Source organism: Bactrocera latifrons, unplaced genomic scaffold (genome assembly GCF_001853355.1).
Source record: "Bactrocera latifrons isolate USDA-ARS-PBARC rearing strain unplaced genomic scaffold, ASM185335v1 scaffold_69, whole genome shotgun sequence".
Lineage (NCBI taxonomy): Eukaryota > Metazoa > Arthropoda > Insecta > Diptera > Tephritidae > Bactrocera > Bactrocera latifrons.
Window position 1 is genome coordinate 337,095 of NW_017537367.1, and position 19,272 is coordinate 356,366.

General features: G+C 33.0%; 2 protein-coding genes across 3 annotated transcripts in view; one reads left to right on the forward strand and one right to left on the reverse strand.

The window, feature by feature from the left end:
* Positions 1-19,272, forward strand: part of LOC108975733 (probable muscarinic acetylcholine receptor gar-1) — a 116,773-nt gene that overhangs the window by 83,881 nt on the left and 13,620 nt on the right. The window lies entirely within an intron of this gene.
* Positions 14,287-17,683, reverse strand: LOC108975732 (L-galactose dehydrogenase-like). Of its 2 annotated transcripts, none has more exons than XM_018944432.1 (6): positions 17,647-17,683; positions 17,124-17,291; positions 16,239-16,518; positions 15,813-15,974; positions 15,375-15,748; positions 14,287-14,463 (listed from the first exon to the last, which is right to left on the reverse strand). In XM_018944432.1, the coding sequence occupies exons 2-6, from the start codon at positions 17,264-17,266 to the stop codon at positions 14,388-14,390; spliced, it is 1,035 nt and encodes a 344-aa protein (XP_018799977.1). In that variant the 5' UTR covers positions 17,267-17,291; positions 17,647-17,683; the 3' UTR covers positions 14,287-14,387. The 2 variants fall into 2 exon arrangements, with proteins under 2 accessions (XP_018799977.1, XP_018799978.1); XM_018944433.1 differs by lacking the exon at positions 17,647-17,683 and adding an exon at positions 17,421-17,550.

The following is a 19,272-nucleotide window of genomic DNA, read 5'->3' on the forward strand; positions in this document are numbered from 1 at the left end:
TTTTTTTTTTTTTTTTTTTTTTTTTTTTTTTTTTTTTTTTTTTTTTTTTTTTTTTTTTTTTTTTTTTTTTTTTTTTTNTTTTTTTTTTTTTTTTTTTTTTTTTTTTTTTTTTTTTAGATGGTGTGGTACAGTAAATAAGAGAAGTTTAAGATATACAACTCAAGGTCTACGAGCCTTAACTTCGTAAGAGAGCTGATATAACTTGAAAATATAATGCGTTAAGTTAACAAGCATCTATTGAGCAAATATCAGAAAGTAATTTTGCCTTCATAGTTTTGAATCGCTAACTTTGATCCAGGAAGGATTTTTGCCCAGCTAGCTATCGAAGTAAGAAATGGTACTTGACATGTATATTCACTTTGTTCCACTTTCTTAAGTTATCTTTAGGCTATTTCTGCAGAAATCGGGAACATTAATGTCCTAAGCTAAATTCTTCGATTCCGGATTACATTTTCACTTACTTTCAGAAGGTTTTGAGCGATGATCTTGTTTAACGGCAACTGGAAGGCCGTGTGCATTTAGAGAAAGTTGTAGTCTAATACTTACCGACAAGACCAATGATTCGCAATTTTTTTTTTTTTTTTTTTTTTGTATCTCTCATCAGGATCAATTTTCTAAGTGCCTAAGGATTGGAGTAGGACGACGAAAAAAGCTATTTATCTGGTACTCACAACACACCGGCAGGTTGAGTAAATATAGATATTTCTCTTCGAATTGGTAATGGGAGTATATCCATGTCTTCAGTAATTAAGAGGAAACCTTTAAGTTCTGTCAATTCAAAAAGAAATAGTGTTTTTCTGCAAAACTACATATAATTTTTAACTTTTACTAAAGACAACCTTTACTTTCGAGATATATTTTATATATTTGACTCAAATATATATGTTAATCCACATATTAACTTTCTGTATTCCACTAAATATTTATTGAAGTTTAGAGTAAAAAGACAAAATAACAAGGTAGATAGCTCATCAAAATACATAGTCCACTTGAAACATTTGAAATCGAGATCAACTTGAATTAAGTCACATGCTCCACCTCTCAATTTAAAAAGTGAAATCTATACAGTTTTCTCTTATCTTGATCCGTTCATACGTAGCCTCACCATGGCGTGCTGCATTTTCTACTTCTGTGTGCACCTGCATTGTTATCTTGGAACCTACGTTTTATACAGCACCTGCAGAATGAGCGAAAATTAGCTTTTCTTCTAACCACGGCTCATACACGTAAGCCGTAAACTCCCCACTGACATTATGTCATTACACTCGTTTGTTATTACATGTGGAAACGCGTCGACAAGCACGCTCACGTCTGTCTATTCACATTTTGTCGTCTCCGTCATTTTCAAGGTTATTTCATGCTTTACCAACGATCTCCTGCTAAAATGCTGTCTTGGGTTTGCTACGTCATTATTTGTTGATGTCTGTTTCCTGTTCCGTGTCACGCGGTCGCCATGCCAACAGAACAACAAAACCTAAACCTAACACAGCAAAAAACTCGCAGACATATGTTAAAAGAAGCCACCCACTCACCTGTCGAAGGGTTCTTTCTCTCGCGCTGTCTCATTTTTCGTTGTGCTCTTCGTTTGTTTCTTCATATGGTTCGTAATTGTTTCAGTTAGCGGCTGTGTCTCTCCGTTTGCCGTTTATTGAATATTTTATACTGTGATGCTTTCTATAGTTCCTTGATATTCTTCCTTTGCCTCAAGCCCTTCCACAGTTGTATATTTCTTTCTGTTAGTCATGTAAGTGCTGATTGCTTTTGCATTAATTATGTCTGGCAATTAAGTGGCGTTCTTTGTCAGGCTCAAGTTGAAACTGCTTCGCGCAGTAAGGTACGAGACGAGTGACTAAGTCACTTAAAATCTCAACTCTACATGTCAGGCACAGGTTAACCTATGCATTGATTTCCTTTCACTCAATATAGCCAATGTGTGTGTGGTCAATGGCTTCCGCTTTCAGACAGTCTTCATTTCACTGACCTCTTTGGTATGCAATGTCATAATTGAATTGAGGAAGGTATGATGAAAGCAAAATATTAAGCATTCTTCTTCTGATATCTACATACATGTATCATTGATTTGATTAAATTCAATATTATTTGTATTTTTTCATAACCTCCGGAGAACACTATGAACTCGAATCAACATTGATTGTTGATGTAATAATGCTTTTTTGTCCGATGATGTTAATATAATATGCTATATAGAGATAGATAAAGCCATAAAAACTTATAGGATTTAAACTCGACACAATCCTTTAGAAATGTTCCTTTAATGATAATATTATAAATATTAAAAATACAAAAACTACATACTCTTATGTCGAAGAGCTACTCAGACGCACCAATATAATCTTAAGTGTTATATTTTGAAAAGGACACAAAATCAGTTGAATTATTGAAAATATACTCTCAAGTCAGCCGAAAGCCTTTGATGCTAGCGCTGCGTACTTTAGTTTATTTAATAATTTGTTTATTATGTAAGCTTTAATAAAATAAAATAAAAAAATAAAAATACTCTCAAGTCAACTAACATCGGCTAGATTAAACGCCAGGAGAATGATTTTACAAACGAGCACCGAAGAACTTATTAAAACTGATTTGAATACAGCTTAATTATATCTGCAGCTTTACTATACTTGAAGATGGAATTTTACCTCCATAGCAAAGAATGACACTAAAAAATTGTACTTCAATGTATAACTTTGAGGCTACCAATAAAACCAAAGTTTTTGACAAGTGAACATGTCGAACAAAGAAGTAACAATTCGAAGAAGGCTAATTGATCAAAGAAGATCTTGAATTCTAAATCCTTGTGTATTCGTGAACTTATTAGAATCCAGCAAATTTGTTCCTCATTGAAAAATATGTTACGGTGGCGGAAACCGGCTACCGGTACATACATGCATAGCTTATAAAAAATATTAATGTATATAGCTATATATATGTCAGTATGTCAGCATTTATTGATTAATTTTGCTGTGAACGGGTATATTTCCCCTTCTTTTTGGAACTATATGTGACCTGGTCTACGGAAAGGGGGCTTAGGTGTCAAATAATCAATTTTCTCTTTTTAGTTGATTCGGATGGATATGAGATGATTTTTTTTAACAGCTGTTTCCCAGAAAACTAGTTTTCGCACGTTAGCTCCCTTTCGTAGACCAGGTCACATATACGTATTATAGGGATACAGTCTATCAAAAGTGTCTCCATATCCACCGTGACGTATACTTATATAATCTTCCATAGACATTTGTATGTAGAGAAAATTTAAAGTTTAATCCTTTGACAAGTAACTATAACAGTCATGTGCAGAATAAAAAAAAATAAGGAATATCAAAGCAGTCTCATGCAATTATTTTAAAGTGGGCCAGTTTCTTTTGGAACAATCCATAACCAGTTATTACGCTCTCATTCAGTATTCAAAACTAAAGTTTTTGCCGAAGGCTATTTATTACTGATTAAATACCCCTCTAATGCCAATCGGGAATATATCTTTTTGAAAAACCGTCCTTAAATTGTTCTTGAGAATACGTTTAAACACGTATTCACGTTTAAAATGTTTAATTGAAACAATATTCATACAATTTATTAACGGTCGATTAGTACAGGTGGTAAAATTTTCAATGTGTCTTTGCGCGAAAACTCACTCTTACATATATATTCTTGAAGAAAACAATCAAAAAATCGCTAAAGTATATTCATAGAAGCATAAGCTGTCGTTAGCCGCAGTACAAGCGTTGCCAAGTCGTTGCGAATTCAAATGAGAGCAACAGATAGTATCTTAATACAACCAAGAACAAAGCAGATACAGACTCAACATGAAAGTACAGCTATTGAAGGCTCACGTGACATTAAAGGAAGCTGTCATTGGAAACGAAAGCAACAGTGCCGTCACAGATCTAACATAAATGCTGCAGACCCAACTGATATGACATACGCCTACATCTACGAGTACATGTGTGTTACAGTATCGATTACATAGCTTGCACCACTCCGATTGGTATAACTACAACTCTCATATGGAGAGAATTTCCATGTTCACTTCTTGTGATTCCTAAGTTAGAATGAGCGTTCATGTCGGTGTTTCCGTTATGTTGTCATCGTTGGCAGGTGGGTTTATGTGGCATTCGTGTCTGAGTTATGCTGTCATGTTAGGGCAATTAACTGTATTAACTATCGATTTGTGGTCAATCGCTGTCATATGGGATTTTCAAAGAACGCGTACGTGTGTTCGTAATTTCGTGTCATCCTTAAGTTGTATTTCAAATATCACTACGCGTGATTTGCATTTCGGAGCAGAGAGTTGTAAATAATGATTTACAGCAGCTTAAGTGCTCAACAGCTTAGCAGTTTTATGAGCCGATTATATTTTTCTGTTTTTACACGAGAATAAATATGTTATTTTTACTACCAGAAATCACTTTATGACAAATTTTTGCCTGAAATTCTGATATTAGAAAATTTTAACAAATAATTTAGGCGGTCTCATTAAAGACCATATTGTTCAAAGAGCCATCAGTCAAGATTACTCATACAATTGATTTTTTTTTAAATAAAAACTCGTAGAATTAACAGAAACATATTTTGTTTTCAATCATTGAAAAGTGTGAAGTCAGTAATAGGGCTATAGCAGTTACAGAATATAACAACTTGCTAGTCTTAGTTGTAGATGATTTTTTGTAATGGTAACGGCAAGACACTACCACTACGTGACAAGAAATAATGATATTTTTATACGGAGACTTGAGGAAGATACGGTCCAATTACAAATATTTTATCCACGAAGTGTAGAATATTCTAGCTGAAGCATTTTTACAAATTTTTTCGAGATATGTTTTTAATTCTGACCGGTAGATATGGTATAAAGTCAACTTGTAGACATTGAGCGTGGTATTCAGGGCTTCTGGGAACAAGATTTGAAAATTTCTGTTTTTAAATCTCATTAAAGCTGAGGCATCTGTATCTTGGGTTGCTCCAAAGCTATTATACTCTTGTTCATTACAGTAGGTTCCATATACAAGCTTGTTTCTTACTGTCCAATATATGCTATAGTGAACCGATCGAACATTTTCTTTAAAGGCTGTAAAAGTGCTTGAGGCAATAAACTGTACCAAATTTTGTGAAGGTATACTTGTATCATAATATCAAAAAATCTTGATTTCAACGTCATTAGAAGTCCAAGTTTGGCTAGTAGTATCTGAACTAATTTCTAAAATATGCTCACTAACACCATGAGACATCACGCCTTATTCGAAACTCATGAAACCACGAATGCCATACTGAATATTTATTTCATTTTCATGTGTTTAGCGAATCAGATAGTTTATTAGCATTTTATGGAACATACTAGCAAATATATATGAACATATAGATACCTATACATTTACATATACATACATATTTTGAATAAACATCAGTTCCTGTGGTGGGTCATATACAATTTAATTTATTTTTAAGTTTATTATGTATGTATATTCAAAAATTTATAATCTTTTGTTTTTGTTGTGAATTAATGAACTAATTGAATAAATTTATAGTATTTTTCATATTTAATATAGCTATATAAACCGGCAAAATATTCATCAATTATCTCTTTTCGAGTAATGTTGGAAGTTTCACCTCTAAAAATATTAACATGACACATAGCGTTGACGGCTATCTCATTCTCAATATGTTATTCAAGATAATATATAATCCATGTAGAGATGCCTGCTGTTTCGAATAGTTCACGAATCCTTAAAACTGCGGCTGGATAAAACCGGATAATTGACTTTTGTTCAATATTTTCCTTCATTGAAATCATTTTGTGGAGTATTATAAAGCATCGCTTATTTTTGTAAATATTATGCAATATGCAGTTTATAGTTACTTACTGAAATCAACACAATTTGTTTGTACGCATGAGCAGTCTGTATTTATGTATAATAACCTTGTGTAATACACGCCACATGGATCAATTAATATATCCGATACATGACAACGACGATTTAGTTATGGGCTTCAATGTGGCAAGTGTATCAATGAGTGTCATCAACACACAATCATGTCATATTACTTGCTGGCCACGTTGGCTTATTGATTAACACCATTAAATCCTAATCGCTTTTTACACGCACCTCAGCAAACTCAACCACATCACATATACTCTGGCACACAAGCACTCGCATACACAAGCATATTTAAATACTATAAAATTTTCAATTTACTGTACAGATTATGCACTATTCTTTCTTTTTTTCTATTGAAGAATATGTAAACAAACGCTTCTAGTGGTTAATGAAATATCATTATGCTAGTCGATACGCCTTCACAGTTGAGTAACTCTTACTTCCAGCAAAACAAGTGCGCATCCCAAGCCACAAGGGGTCAACAGCGTAAAATAGTTTCATACATTGCGTATGTGGTTAAAACTATAAGACTTTAAAACACAATAAATATATATTTAAAATGATAAGCAATGAAACTTTTCTTGCTGGGACTGGTAATGTCTCGACTTATCGCTGATAGCGACTCGAATTTTTGTAAAAAAAATAAATAAAAAATCTTTCACTAAGGTGAAGCAATTTTTTTAGAGCTGAATGTTTAATTAGCAAAAAGGTAATCTCACTCATTGGCCCTCGTACACACTCAGCGAAACGGCGTTGAAAACAGTAAGCGATAGAAGAGCAGAATTAATAAAGACTGACTTTTTAACGCTGTTTCTCCTATTAAGCCAGAAATAATTTTAATTAATTAGGAAATCTCAAAATTGGTTTTAAACTACGAACCACCGTAGAAACAAGATTTTTAGTGAAGAATTCTTCATTTCTTTTTAGAAGTTTTTTAGATTACTTTAATGAGCTACGAATATAGTAAAGCCTCATATTAGTTAACATTTTCAATAAAGATAAAACATTTAAGAAGAAATTTAAGAAAAAATAACGTATACGTTTCCAAATATTACTCATACGCCATGACAAACAGGTGTCTTATCAAAAAAGTAGACAGTCAATATTAGTAAACTTGGTTGTATAGATTTACTTAACTCATATTCATATTAAAAAGGTTTGAGAGACTCACTAATACCCAATGAATTATGACACGAACACACTCATTCTCAATTCTCCTCCGTACTGCCATGGTTTACTTTTCAAAAAGGATACGAAAATAAAATTGAGCAAAGTTAAGGTTTTTGGTGCAAAGTTTTCTACAAAAAGAGTTAAATACGTATCTTCACATAACTTCCCAATGAGAGGTTATCCGTTCTTTTCGACTTCAAATACATTAACCGGTATATTGACTTAATGAGAAATTTACCACTTAAAAGGTGAGACATGTGAAAATATTTTACATCCGACTAATGGTTTAGAGCGTTCTATATATTAATGTAGGGATGTCTTCCTGTTGAGTGGGAAGATTCAAAACCTCTTTTCTTTTCACAATTTATAAAACATAAATAATAAATAAGGTATATGTTATACTTCGTAACCAAAGTATACATCAGATTTATTTGCATATTGCGCAATAATAAAGTTTTTTAGACAATAAACTTCAGCAAGACAATAAGGCTTTAAAATTCAGTAATCAAGTTTCATAACCCATTATTATGATTTAAAGTTAATAAACCGTTGTAAATACAGACAGAATTTAATCAGTATGCATCGCAGCTGTTCCTCGGATTAATTTAAGTTAATTATGCACCGTTGTATTTTTATAGGTACTTCGTTTCTATGTAGTTGTATGAAACTTATTATAATGCATATTCACTTTTTATATAGTATATGCACTGGTATGTAAATATTTATGTATCAATATAGTATACATAAGAGTATGGAACAGAATGTGAGTGAGTTTAAGAACGAATGCTGCATATTATATTTAAAATTTAATACGAATATTAATAAGACCATAATATAAACAAAAGTATTTATTTTATTTACTTTATATGGCATAAAGTTTTTACAGAAAATTTTAACAAATTAAATAAATAATAACAGTAAAACTTTAGACATTTCCATATCCGCTTAACTCGTATAACAATATCATTTCCAATTGCCCGATCTCTTAGATTCATGCCATCAGCTTATTCACTCGCCTGTATACTTGATTTTCAGTGTTGTAATTATTAATTTCAACCTGCATCAAACTTACTGTGGACTAATCATATTGTGAGTATTGGCTGTATTACATGGCCATGCAAAACAAAACTATGGTATAATTTGATTAAAAATAAGAAAATGATAAATTTGAATATAAGGCCTTCAAGAAAATTACCTTTTCAGTAAAACAATATTTAATTACACCTTTATTCCATTGATTGAAATTTAACTTGGATCTCCACTATACGAGTATAATATATGTATATGTAGTATGTCAAACCTATCACCAAGATTGAAGAAAACTGAAAGTAAGTCTCTGTCTAGACGATAAGCAAATCTTTTAACAAAAGTATATAGCGAAAAACAAAACACTATTGTACACAAGTTGCTGAACCCGGATCCAATATAGAGACAGCCCAGTTCACTAAGTTATGGGCTGGCTTCACGTTTGCGCACATGAAACTGTACGAAATCTTTTTGAAAATTTCTAAACCGACGCAGCTCCCGTTTAGGTTCATATTTTATAAGGCCTTCGATGATTCCGTTTGGCTGCTACAAACATCGTGACAAACTTCTTATTTGGCACCATATTCAGGGTATTGGTTATATAAAAATGGTCATATTTTCTTTATTCTTTATACCTAAATTTTTCATGGATTTAGATAGAAATCTGAGTTTAAATCGAGTCTCATTCTTAGAATAAAATACTCCTTTCGAGAACAACTTTTATTAACCGTTGAGGCTTCGTAGGACCTTCTATTCACACCTCTGGTAAAAGGAATTTATAGCGGTCTTCATTTACAAAAACCGTAGATGAAGATTCTCGCTTTGCGCTCCCATAGTTTATCAGTTAAGAGTATTGTAACGACTTATCGTCATGTTGTGTTCAATTTATTATATTGCAGACCTATCTGTGAGACTTTTCTGTGAGGGAAGAAAACGTTGTGAAATGTCATCAAATGCAATAACAAGAAACAAAAACAATAGCTGGCCTTCTTTGATAAATAAAAGATTTTTATTCTTTTTTTTTTTTCTGTGGAAAGTAGATTTTTGATTTTTGATAAAACCGGATTATATCGAACAAATGTGGTTTGATATTTCGACCATAAACTTTTATTTAGGATTCAACGAAATAATACATTATACTCAAACAGAAATTTTTACTAATAAGTTTTAGAAACTTTTTTAACCATATTATTATGTCAGGCTTAGTTGACTTGATGTAAAATATAAATGCTTTAAAACACAATGGGTTACTACTATGTAGGGTGTATCTGGGTTATACTTCATTATACTACCTTTCTTATAAAGATGACAGATTAAAGGTCTCAATCATGTTAAACATCGATTCACTAGAGTTTTGCAAATGTAAGCTTTATACACTTCAGTAAAGAACGTCGAAAAAGTAACACGATTGGCTAGTCTAACTTTGTCCCTTAATACTTTCATCGCCTCTTCTAAGTGACGAGGATCGCGCTATTGCATTTTATGAAGCAAGTTCATTGTTATAATTAGTGCTCTGGTTATATGTATGTACTTCCTTGCAACAACAAAAAAAAGTTTACATATTTATTTTTTGAAAAAAAAAAAACAACAATCAACTGTCGCTTGTATAATCAGTCACATGTAAAAAATGCCCAAGCCAACAATATTCGTGTCTCTTCATGAAAGAGCCTGGAACGCAAGCTACGTGTGGCAGAGCGTTGGTGGCGTGCGGCACAGAGCCGTGAAAGAATGTATGTCATTGTCATTTCACTTGCTTACTTTGCGCTATTTTCTTACTTTTATTTTTCAGCGTTTTTAATTAAAACATAAGGTTTGTCAAGTCAGTCGTTTAGTTTCTTTTTTCATCTGTTTTCTGTGCTAAAGGCGTTGCTGTTCTCACATAAGTCGTGATTATTGTTAATTTAAAGCTTTGAGAGATTTAATGACATAAGATTTTAATGCTTCGTGAAGTGTTGGGTGGAAGGCCAATTCTATCGCCATAAAAGGAAACGTGATGAAAAGCATTGCAGCATGGTTTATTTAATGCAAAATGTAATGGCATAAATAGAAATAAGTGGACTTGGATCTCATTTAAATTGAATGTTAATATAAATGCAAGGGATTTGTCTGTGTAAAGGACTCTCAAAGCACTTTCGTCGGTGCTTTATACTTAAATTGCCCGTGGCAGCTGTTTTAACTCGTAAAAAATTAACAAATCTTTTGCATATCTATGTAAATCAACCTAATTACTCTAAATATTCTCAGCTTCCAAAATAATTAACAAGTTAAATTTGAAAAAAAGATTTAGTACCAAAAGCTCAAGCCATTTCAGAAACTGAATTTAAGATTATGTTATCTTTCTACGCCAATTCAGCTATCCAAATTTAGTTTTATTTCGATAAGATCGGATAAACCGTTAATGTAATTGTGGCATCCAGACACATAAGCTTGTCATGACATACTTTTCGCTTTCAGTTCCAAATTTTTTCTCTTCAATAGAAGTGAACTTCTATACTATATTTATATTGAGGAATGTATACCTATTTATACCATCTATCATCCGAAACATGTGTAAATCGAATCAGTCCTCTAAATCATCTTCTTCTTCTCTTCATTTTTGGAACAATACATAGAACACCATCATCTAAGACCTGTTCCAGATTTGCTATTTTAATGCGACCTCTTAAATCATATCTCCTTAATTATACAATATATATATAGCATCATACCATTGCCTTCCTTTCTTCTTCGGTATCAAAATTTCATCTTTCCATCGCTTTTTCACCTTTTCAGTAAAATATTAGTCTTGCGGTATTTTCGCCAGTTGGCGCTGAAAGCGCGTAGTTCTAGTTTTGTTCGTCGCATCGGGTCATGCTATACCTTTTTGGAAAGCTCATTTCACGCGCTAACACGTATTTGATTGATTGTCGTTTCTTTTAAGTCGTTCGTGAGTTACAGCGTCGCAAACATGGAGCAAAATAAAGGGAAAATACGGCATATTTTACAGTAATACTACGATAAAGGCAAAAATGCATCTCAAGCCGCCAATAAAATTTGTGCAGTTTATGGACCCGATACAGTTCCCATTTCCACCGCACAACGATGGTTTCAACGTTTTCGTTCTGGTGTAGAGGTGGTCGAAGATGCGGAAGGCCTGTCGTCGAAAATTGCGATAAAATCACTGAATTGGTCGAAAGAGACCGGCATAGTAGCTGCCGTAGCATCGGTCAAGAGCTGGGCATGAGTCATCAAAAAAATTTTTCTGAACAATTGAAAATTCAATACAAATACCGCAAGACTTTTTTGACAAACTAATATTTACAGATTTCTAAATAAACAAAATTTAAACTCTATTGTAATCTTTTAAAAGGCATGTGTGAGTCACTTTATGACTTTAAGCTCTTTCCCCAAGCCATAAAAATTTATAAATTTTCAGCTCCCAACAGTGAAAGAAAACTAATCCAATATAATGACAACAAAAAAGACGCTTTATAGCGCACATTTAAAGAGCCGTTAAAAGTGTTTGAGCAGAAAATGAGCTCAGCAAGCGACAAAAACTGCTGGAACAGCACGACATAGCGGGAGCTCGGTAGTTTTAAGCCCACATTAGTACTGCAAGTTTGTGCTGACAAGCGCTGGCGTGTTCCAACACTAACTGTTAATATAATAATTATTAAGGTTTTGCTCGTTGTTATTGTAGTGGTTTACTATCAACACCAATCGCCGTATTATTATATGTGTTGCTGCTGTTGTTGGCAGCATTATTTTTGGTACAGGTTGGTACATATGTATATACAGTTTTAAGTCTAACTATAAAATAGGTGTATATCTACATACATAAAAGGTGTTTTTTAAATGGAATTTGCGTTATAGGTCACTTAAAGACAATAAGATATTCGCTTTTTACTACCAGTAATATACGGAATTAACGAAAAATCACGACTGTTGTGATTTAATCAAATGAAATAAATTCCGAAATGTAATTATTTAAAGTTCTCGCTGTGTTCTTCTAATTTCCTATCTCTTACTCAGGCACAGTCCCTCTCATGTCGATCACTGGTTCCAATGCCATCTATGAGCGCATGAGAAATGTTAATGTTAAATGTTTGCTTTCTAATAATGTAAGTAGATCATCAAATGAGCAAGGGGAGTATCCGAAATTCTAATTTAGTCATTAGCTCTTTTACTTATTTATATGCATATGGTACATATACTCGTATATGTTAGGATGGGTCAGAAAAAACGAATGTACTTCTTCGCTTTGTTGCTCTGAAAAATTGATTGACAGATACCTATAGGATAGTATCTCCAAGTATGGGCTTTTAATTGTAACGCGGAAATTCTTCGCCAAACGGTTTAAAATTTTTTTCTAGCATCAGATAATCTTCAACGTGCATACGATTTTTCTGTTAACTGAACCGTGTAAAAGACACTAACGATTGAATTTTACGATTTTAAAGCAAATTGGTCCTTTTTTTACAAACAAATATGTTTGTTTGTTTAATTGCAAAGTTCATAGCTTTGTAAGGAAGTTACTGTAGCGCAAAAATGGTATTTTTTTTGTTTTTTCTTTGATAGGCATTATTTTTTTGGCCTTCCCGAAGTAAGTAGTTTTATATACTAATACTACCGTGATCAAATTTAAAAGTAAATTTTTAATTTATACTATATTCCGCGTATTTTTCGAATCGGTACATTTTTTCTTCTGTAAGTTAGTAGTACTGTTGCTGACATTTATTCTAAATTTCACGTTAAAATATTCATTAGTATTTAAAATACGTATCGTTTTGTAAGACTATAAAAGTGAATTATTCGATTTTTACTCTGTCTTAATTTATTGAATAAAGAAGTGCGATAATGCACCATCGCATACTGCATTGGTTATTCGTGATAATTTCGCCACATTTTCAGCTAATATCTAGGGATGGTAAACTCGATTCCCATTCTACTCGAGAATCGAGTTTTCTCGTAAAATAATCGATTTTTCGGAATCGATCTTCAGTAGTCCAAGTTGATTAGGAATCGATTCTTGACATTCGACTTTGCTATTAATTAAGTTACTACTTTGAAGTTATTTATACCTCATTATATACAGTAATAAACTTTTGCTTTGTTTACATACATATACTCAACTCTAGAAAAGCTTAGGGTGTTGTATAACACTTTTTTCCACTTTTTTCTGCTACTGTCATGGTTAATAGGGTGTTGTGTTAACATTTAAACCACATATAAATTTTAAAGTTTGTTGAGCAGCACTTTAATAGGTATTATTTAATTTGAGTGTTACCGTTATTTAAGGGATTATTTTGAATTGTGTTTTATTTATTTATGTTTACGTGTATTTTTTGAATATGTGTTTAATCAATTTGAATCATTCATTCAATTATGAATTGTGATTTAATAAATAAGCTTTTGTACTTTTAATTTAAAATCGATTAAAAGCGAAAGAATCGATTCTTGCTCTCGATCGATCGTTTCTTAGAATCGAAAAATATAAAAAAATAATCGGAATCGAGAATCGATTCTGTAAACAATCTATCCATCCTTACTAATATCGTGCCACCGCATTTGCCTGGCTTATCTTCGTGTAACTTCTGGTTATTCAGCAAATTAACTTGACCAATCCGAAAACACCGTTTTGACTTAATTGAGTGTTTAAAAGCTGAATCGCAGAAGGCTCTGAGAATTTTTTTAAGTGACTGGAGAATTCGTTGGCATAAGTGTATTGCAGCAGGAGGGATTACTTTGAAGGAAATGGACCAAATTCACCTTTGAATTTGATCACACTAGTATATATGTAGGCACAATAATATTTTTCTAAATGGAAATTGTACTCACTTTAATTAGGACGGAGTGAAGCACTTTCTTCCAACGTTTATATTCTATTCTATATGCAAAAGCTTTCACTAGCAGTTCTCCCAGCATTTAACGCTTTTATTTTCACATATTTTTCATCTTCTCCTTCCGTGTTTATACTCATTTTATCAGTGAATTTTAGTTTTTATTATTTATTCGTAATGTGGGTCAAAAATGTTAGATGTCTTTCCTCCTCCTTTAACCTAAGAAAAAGTTAGAAGAAGAATTCTACCCCATAGCTCTTACTATAAGACCCTTAAGTCCTTGACAACTTTTTCCATTACCATTTAAAGTATTAAATGACGTATGCTGTAGTTGCTTAGCTTCTTCTAATAATAAAAAATTATTGAATAAAACTTAGATATTCTTTAAATTGTAGTTGATTTTTATTTCCATATTAGATAATTAGTTAAACTGCTTTGTATTAAATACATCAGAGACAAGTTATCACACATGAATTCCCATTTACTTCGCGTTCGACAATGCACGCCGGTATTCCTCTATTTCGACGCCATCCCAATTGTATGATTTCGTGAAAAGGCTGTCAATAAATAACGCATATATGTACTCATTTCTCTTTAATAACATAAAATTGACTATTATTAAAATATTTGGATTTACTTTCACTTTTATAATTAAATTTAAAAAATCTCCTGCAAATCTTCCATATAATTAAATCAAGGCGCACAGTAATAGATATATGTTGTTGTTGTAGCTCAAGATAACAACAATTACTGTTCGAAAATCAGCAGAGCAAAGATGTTGTTTTAATTGTTCAACTTAGTTAACCAGTTGGGTGCTATAGAAACTGCGGAAATACAACAACGAGCCCGATATCAAATCGGTTTTCTCATCAACTTACGCTAAAGATCAAATTTCAGCCAAACTAATCCAATTAAGCTTTGTTTGCAAACCGGACCGACAACAATTTATTTCAGTGCGGCAGCTTTTTGTGTAGGTCTCCAAAAGTTTACTTGGCGATTTTTTTACCTTGGAAAAAACTGAACCCTCTGCTTGAAAGTTTGTGTTTCCAATGGAATCATGGCTACGGAATCGTTGAAAAGGCCACAGAAATATTTTGGAGAGTATATTTTATCACGAACGCAAGTATTTGAGTATGTGATATTAGTAAGAAAGAACCAGAAATTTTCTTGGCGAATGTCAAAATAGTTTGACTCACTCAATTAATTTTAATTTTAACTCGGAATATTAAGACTTAGACTTTAATGCCATCTTTCATCTTAAACAACTTGGTAGTTTCTCTATTCTGAAACCGTCATAATGTTGCAAAGAAAACTCGGTTCTTCAAACTAGCTTCTTTTGTGGTACCTTCTAGTGCCAAGTCTATAAGTCACTTCATTGAGGACTTGGCTTGATATACGCTTTGAATAAACACCTTCTCTACTCACTCTCGGTGATATGCTTACTAAATTTATCATATTATTTACTTACGTTGCACGTAATTGTTGCAATATCTCCATTTCCTTTTTACTAAGTCCTTTGTAATAAGCGGCAAGATTTATATCTAATAACTTGCAAGTTTCCATACCGACCAAAAATGTGCTCGCTCCTTCCAACTGCATAAATTGATACATAGCCAATTTGCCAAGCTCAATATTGGCCTCCTTACAAATCTTCGCCGCTTTGCTGCAAATCGCCTTCACATCATCAACAACGGGATGCCAAGACTGTGGTCCGGCGTTGGTCAACAGACCTAATGCATGAGCAGACGCGCAAACAACGCCAATATTATGTTGCTGGAAGAAGTTCACATATCCCTTCAGTGTATCGTCCAGCAGCGTGTGGCGCGAATATGAGAGTATGGTCTGAGAATGTAAAAGTGTAAAATTATATAAAGAATGTAAAAAAAATCTGGAAAATAGTTATTACATCAACGCAGGGGGCACGTTTTACGCACTCCTTAAGCACTTCCAGATTGTAACTGGTGATACCGATAAACCTTGCTTTGCCTTCTTTAACAATTTTTACCAGTTCTGGCAGACACTCGTTGACTACAACATCAAGGTCTTTGGCAAAATCGATGTCATGAACCTGGAAAGAGTAGCCTGACTCATTGAATAATTGTTTACTCATCTGTCGCAAGCTGCGCGAAGTAATTCGTTTGTTAGGCGGTCTCACAATTTCAGATCTCTTAACAAATCAAATTTTGTGTTCTCAAATTTATATCTGATTATAAGAAAATTTTAGCACTTTAAGCTGAATAAATTTGAAAAAAACAAAGGGGAGAAAAGTCCTAACAAAGCATATGGTCGTTAATATTATTACCACAGAACGTAACTTAGAACTATTACTCACCTGTATAATGTCTACATATTCAATACCCAGCAATTTTAAGCTCTTCTCAACACTTTCTCGTGTTCTTTTGGCAGAGAAATCAAATCGCTTTACCAAATCCTTTTCATACCGTCCAACTTTTGTGGCTATGTAGTACGCCTGCCTTGGCACAGTTTTCAACGCCATACCCAATACCTCCTCGGCACGACCTTGACCGTAATAAGGCGCTGTGTCAATGTAATTAATGCCAGCTTTTATAGCTTTGTGTATCATTGCTATAGCATCGTCCAAATCTAGTTCTCTGTATGCAGATTAATGTAATTAATATAGAAACGAAACCATAATAATAATATCTGTAATTGACAGAAAAAATTTTTTGAAAGAAGACAAGGATTCTGCACAAAATATTTGCGAAACATGTTTTTCTTATGTCATTCGTTCATTCGAAATTTGAAACTTACTTAGAAAGCTTAATTAAAAACTCGTATCTATTAAGCACTTTCTGAACATTGAGAATTTTGTAAGAGCTATCCTTTAAGTCACATTACTGTAGTCACAAAATTTTGCATTCAAGATGACCGCAAAGTTTCCGTGTAGGAAAATTGTATCCATATATACATACGACCTCTAACAAGGTCATTCTGAATTTATATGCAACTATTATAATATATATAATAATAGATGAGGCTGTTTGAATATCTAAGCACGACGAATTAATGCATTTGTAACTCTGCCATTGTAGTGGAGAGCCAATAGCCACTGCTGAACTCCGTGAACAAAAAAGCTTAGACCAACTATTAATTTATCCGTTTTGCATTTAACAAACTCATGATGTCAGCGCTTTTAACTACCAAATCTAAATTGGCATAGACTTTCATCGACAAACAATTCGATATAAAAACTTACCCATATAAATCACTTAAAGTCGCTGTGCCTAATGAGACTTTCGACACCTGTAGTCCGGTGCGACCCAGTGTACGGTACTCCATACGTTTGGAAAGTTCTTCATCGTGTATGCCCTTGACGAATGTGCTTGGCAGCAGAGACATTTTTAAAAACTTTTTTACCGTAAAACTGTAATGAATAAATATACATGAGTCTCATAATAACTGTATTGTAATTCTAAAAAATAAATATTGTTTATATTATTTTTTCCACGCTAGCCATATGTGGATTAAGTTGCAAAAGTTTTGTTCAACTAACAGTTGTTTGTAACACCTGAACTAATCGTCAGAGATATGGGATTATACCATATGTATACCAACGTGATCAGGATGACATTATAAATTGATTTCCTGATGTCTATCTCTCGTCGGTCCGTCTGTCAGTGCAATCGATAATATGATCACTTTACTTATTTACAACCTTTACGAGAGTCGAATTAATTGTTTAGGATACTTAATCATTTTATTAGTGCAGTTTTACTCACAAAATGGCACAGACGTCGTTAGAGTGTTCAGTGTAGCAATGAAATTAATTTCATTGTTTGGCCTCTTATATACTATACCGGCAGTGGGAACTAAACAAGCACTCAAATTGTAATCAGTAAAGAGATATAAGCACTTGAGAGATAAACAACTACTGAGGTGCTTAGGAACCGGCATTATCTCACTCTCAAACAAAAGAGACATTACTAAATCTAACTCTTCGTTACAACACGAAGAGGGTTGAGAGAAATGTCACAATACGTAAGAGCAATTATTAGATTTAAACATATGTACAATCAGCATACTTGACTTTGCCAGTTTTTTAATATTTTTCATCACCAACAATGAAATAACAAAATGACAAAATATATGTATATGAATGCATGCATTGATAAGAAGAGAGATTGCAACGAACTTACACCGTTACGTTTTATACTCTCGCGTCATGTTGCACTAGAGTAGAAGAGTATTTTACTTAACGGTTATTTGGAACACCTGAAAATAAGAGAGATAGATAGATTCATGTACAGATATCGACAGATGATCAGGATGGCAAGACTCGTTGAATACCAGACCGTCTGTCTTGAACTTGAATAAAAATCAAAATCGTGTTTATAAAAACTATAATATATATATATATATATATCTTAGCCAGATGCCACATTTCATTGGAAGATATCAACCAATCGTGACCTTGCGCTCCGTTTCATATTAACAATTTATTTGAAAAGAATTCAAAGAATTTCACAACTCTTCGCAACACATTTTGCATATGTTTGTGACAGGTTATACATTTTGTGTTATAGGTCATTTAAAATATTAAATTTTCTTTATTAGTACTCTATATAAGATAAGAAGTATAGCTCCTCTTAATAGCAGCGAAAAATTCAATTTAAGAGTCAGCAACAGAAGCAAATACACGCATGAGAGTTTTCTCATTGATCTTTGTGGTTCAAGACAGTGGTCGGAGACAATATTGCGACATACGAGGCAACACAGAAAATCTATCTAATTTGCTAGTAAACATTCACTAAAATGCCAACACATTTCTAAACTCTTCAAACAAACTATATTTACTGGTTTATAATGAACAGAAAAGACTCTAAGTTTGACTAGGTCCGAATTAAAAATTTGTTCGGACAATATTGCTTGGACTTCTACATTTATCTATATCAAATTTTAAGAAGCTATCTTGTCAGACAAAAAAAGTTTTTGTGCAGAGATTTGATTTCAATAGATCAGTTTGATTACAGTTAGAGCCAAGAGTGGCCCGATATCGGCGGTTGCGACTTACAAACAGCTTCTTGGCTCTCTCAAAACTGGGGACTACGTCGCGTTTGTACAGACAGACAAACGAGTATAGGTAAGTCGACTCAGCTCTCCATGCTAATAGTTTAAATATATATTTTGTAGAGGCTACTACTTTTTTTCTGGATGTTACACACTTCATAGGATTAGTTCGCTAAAATAAAGACAGAAGAAAAGAGAGGCAGACTAGCATAGCTTATAACTGCCATTCAAATTGACCGATCAAAATCAGAATAAAGATCTCTAACTACAGGGTGGCTGATGAAAGCCGCTACCAAAAACAATTAAATACTTTTTTTTTTTTTTTTTTTTTTTTTTTT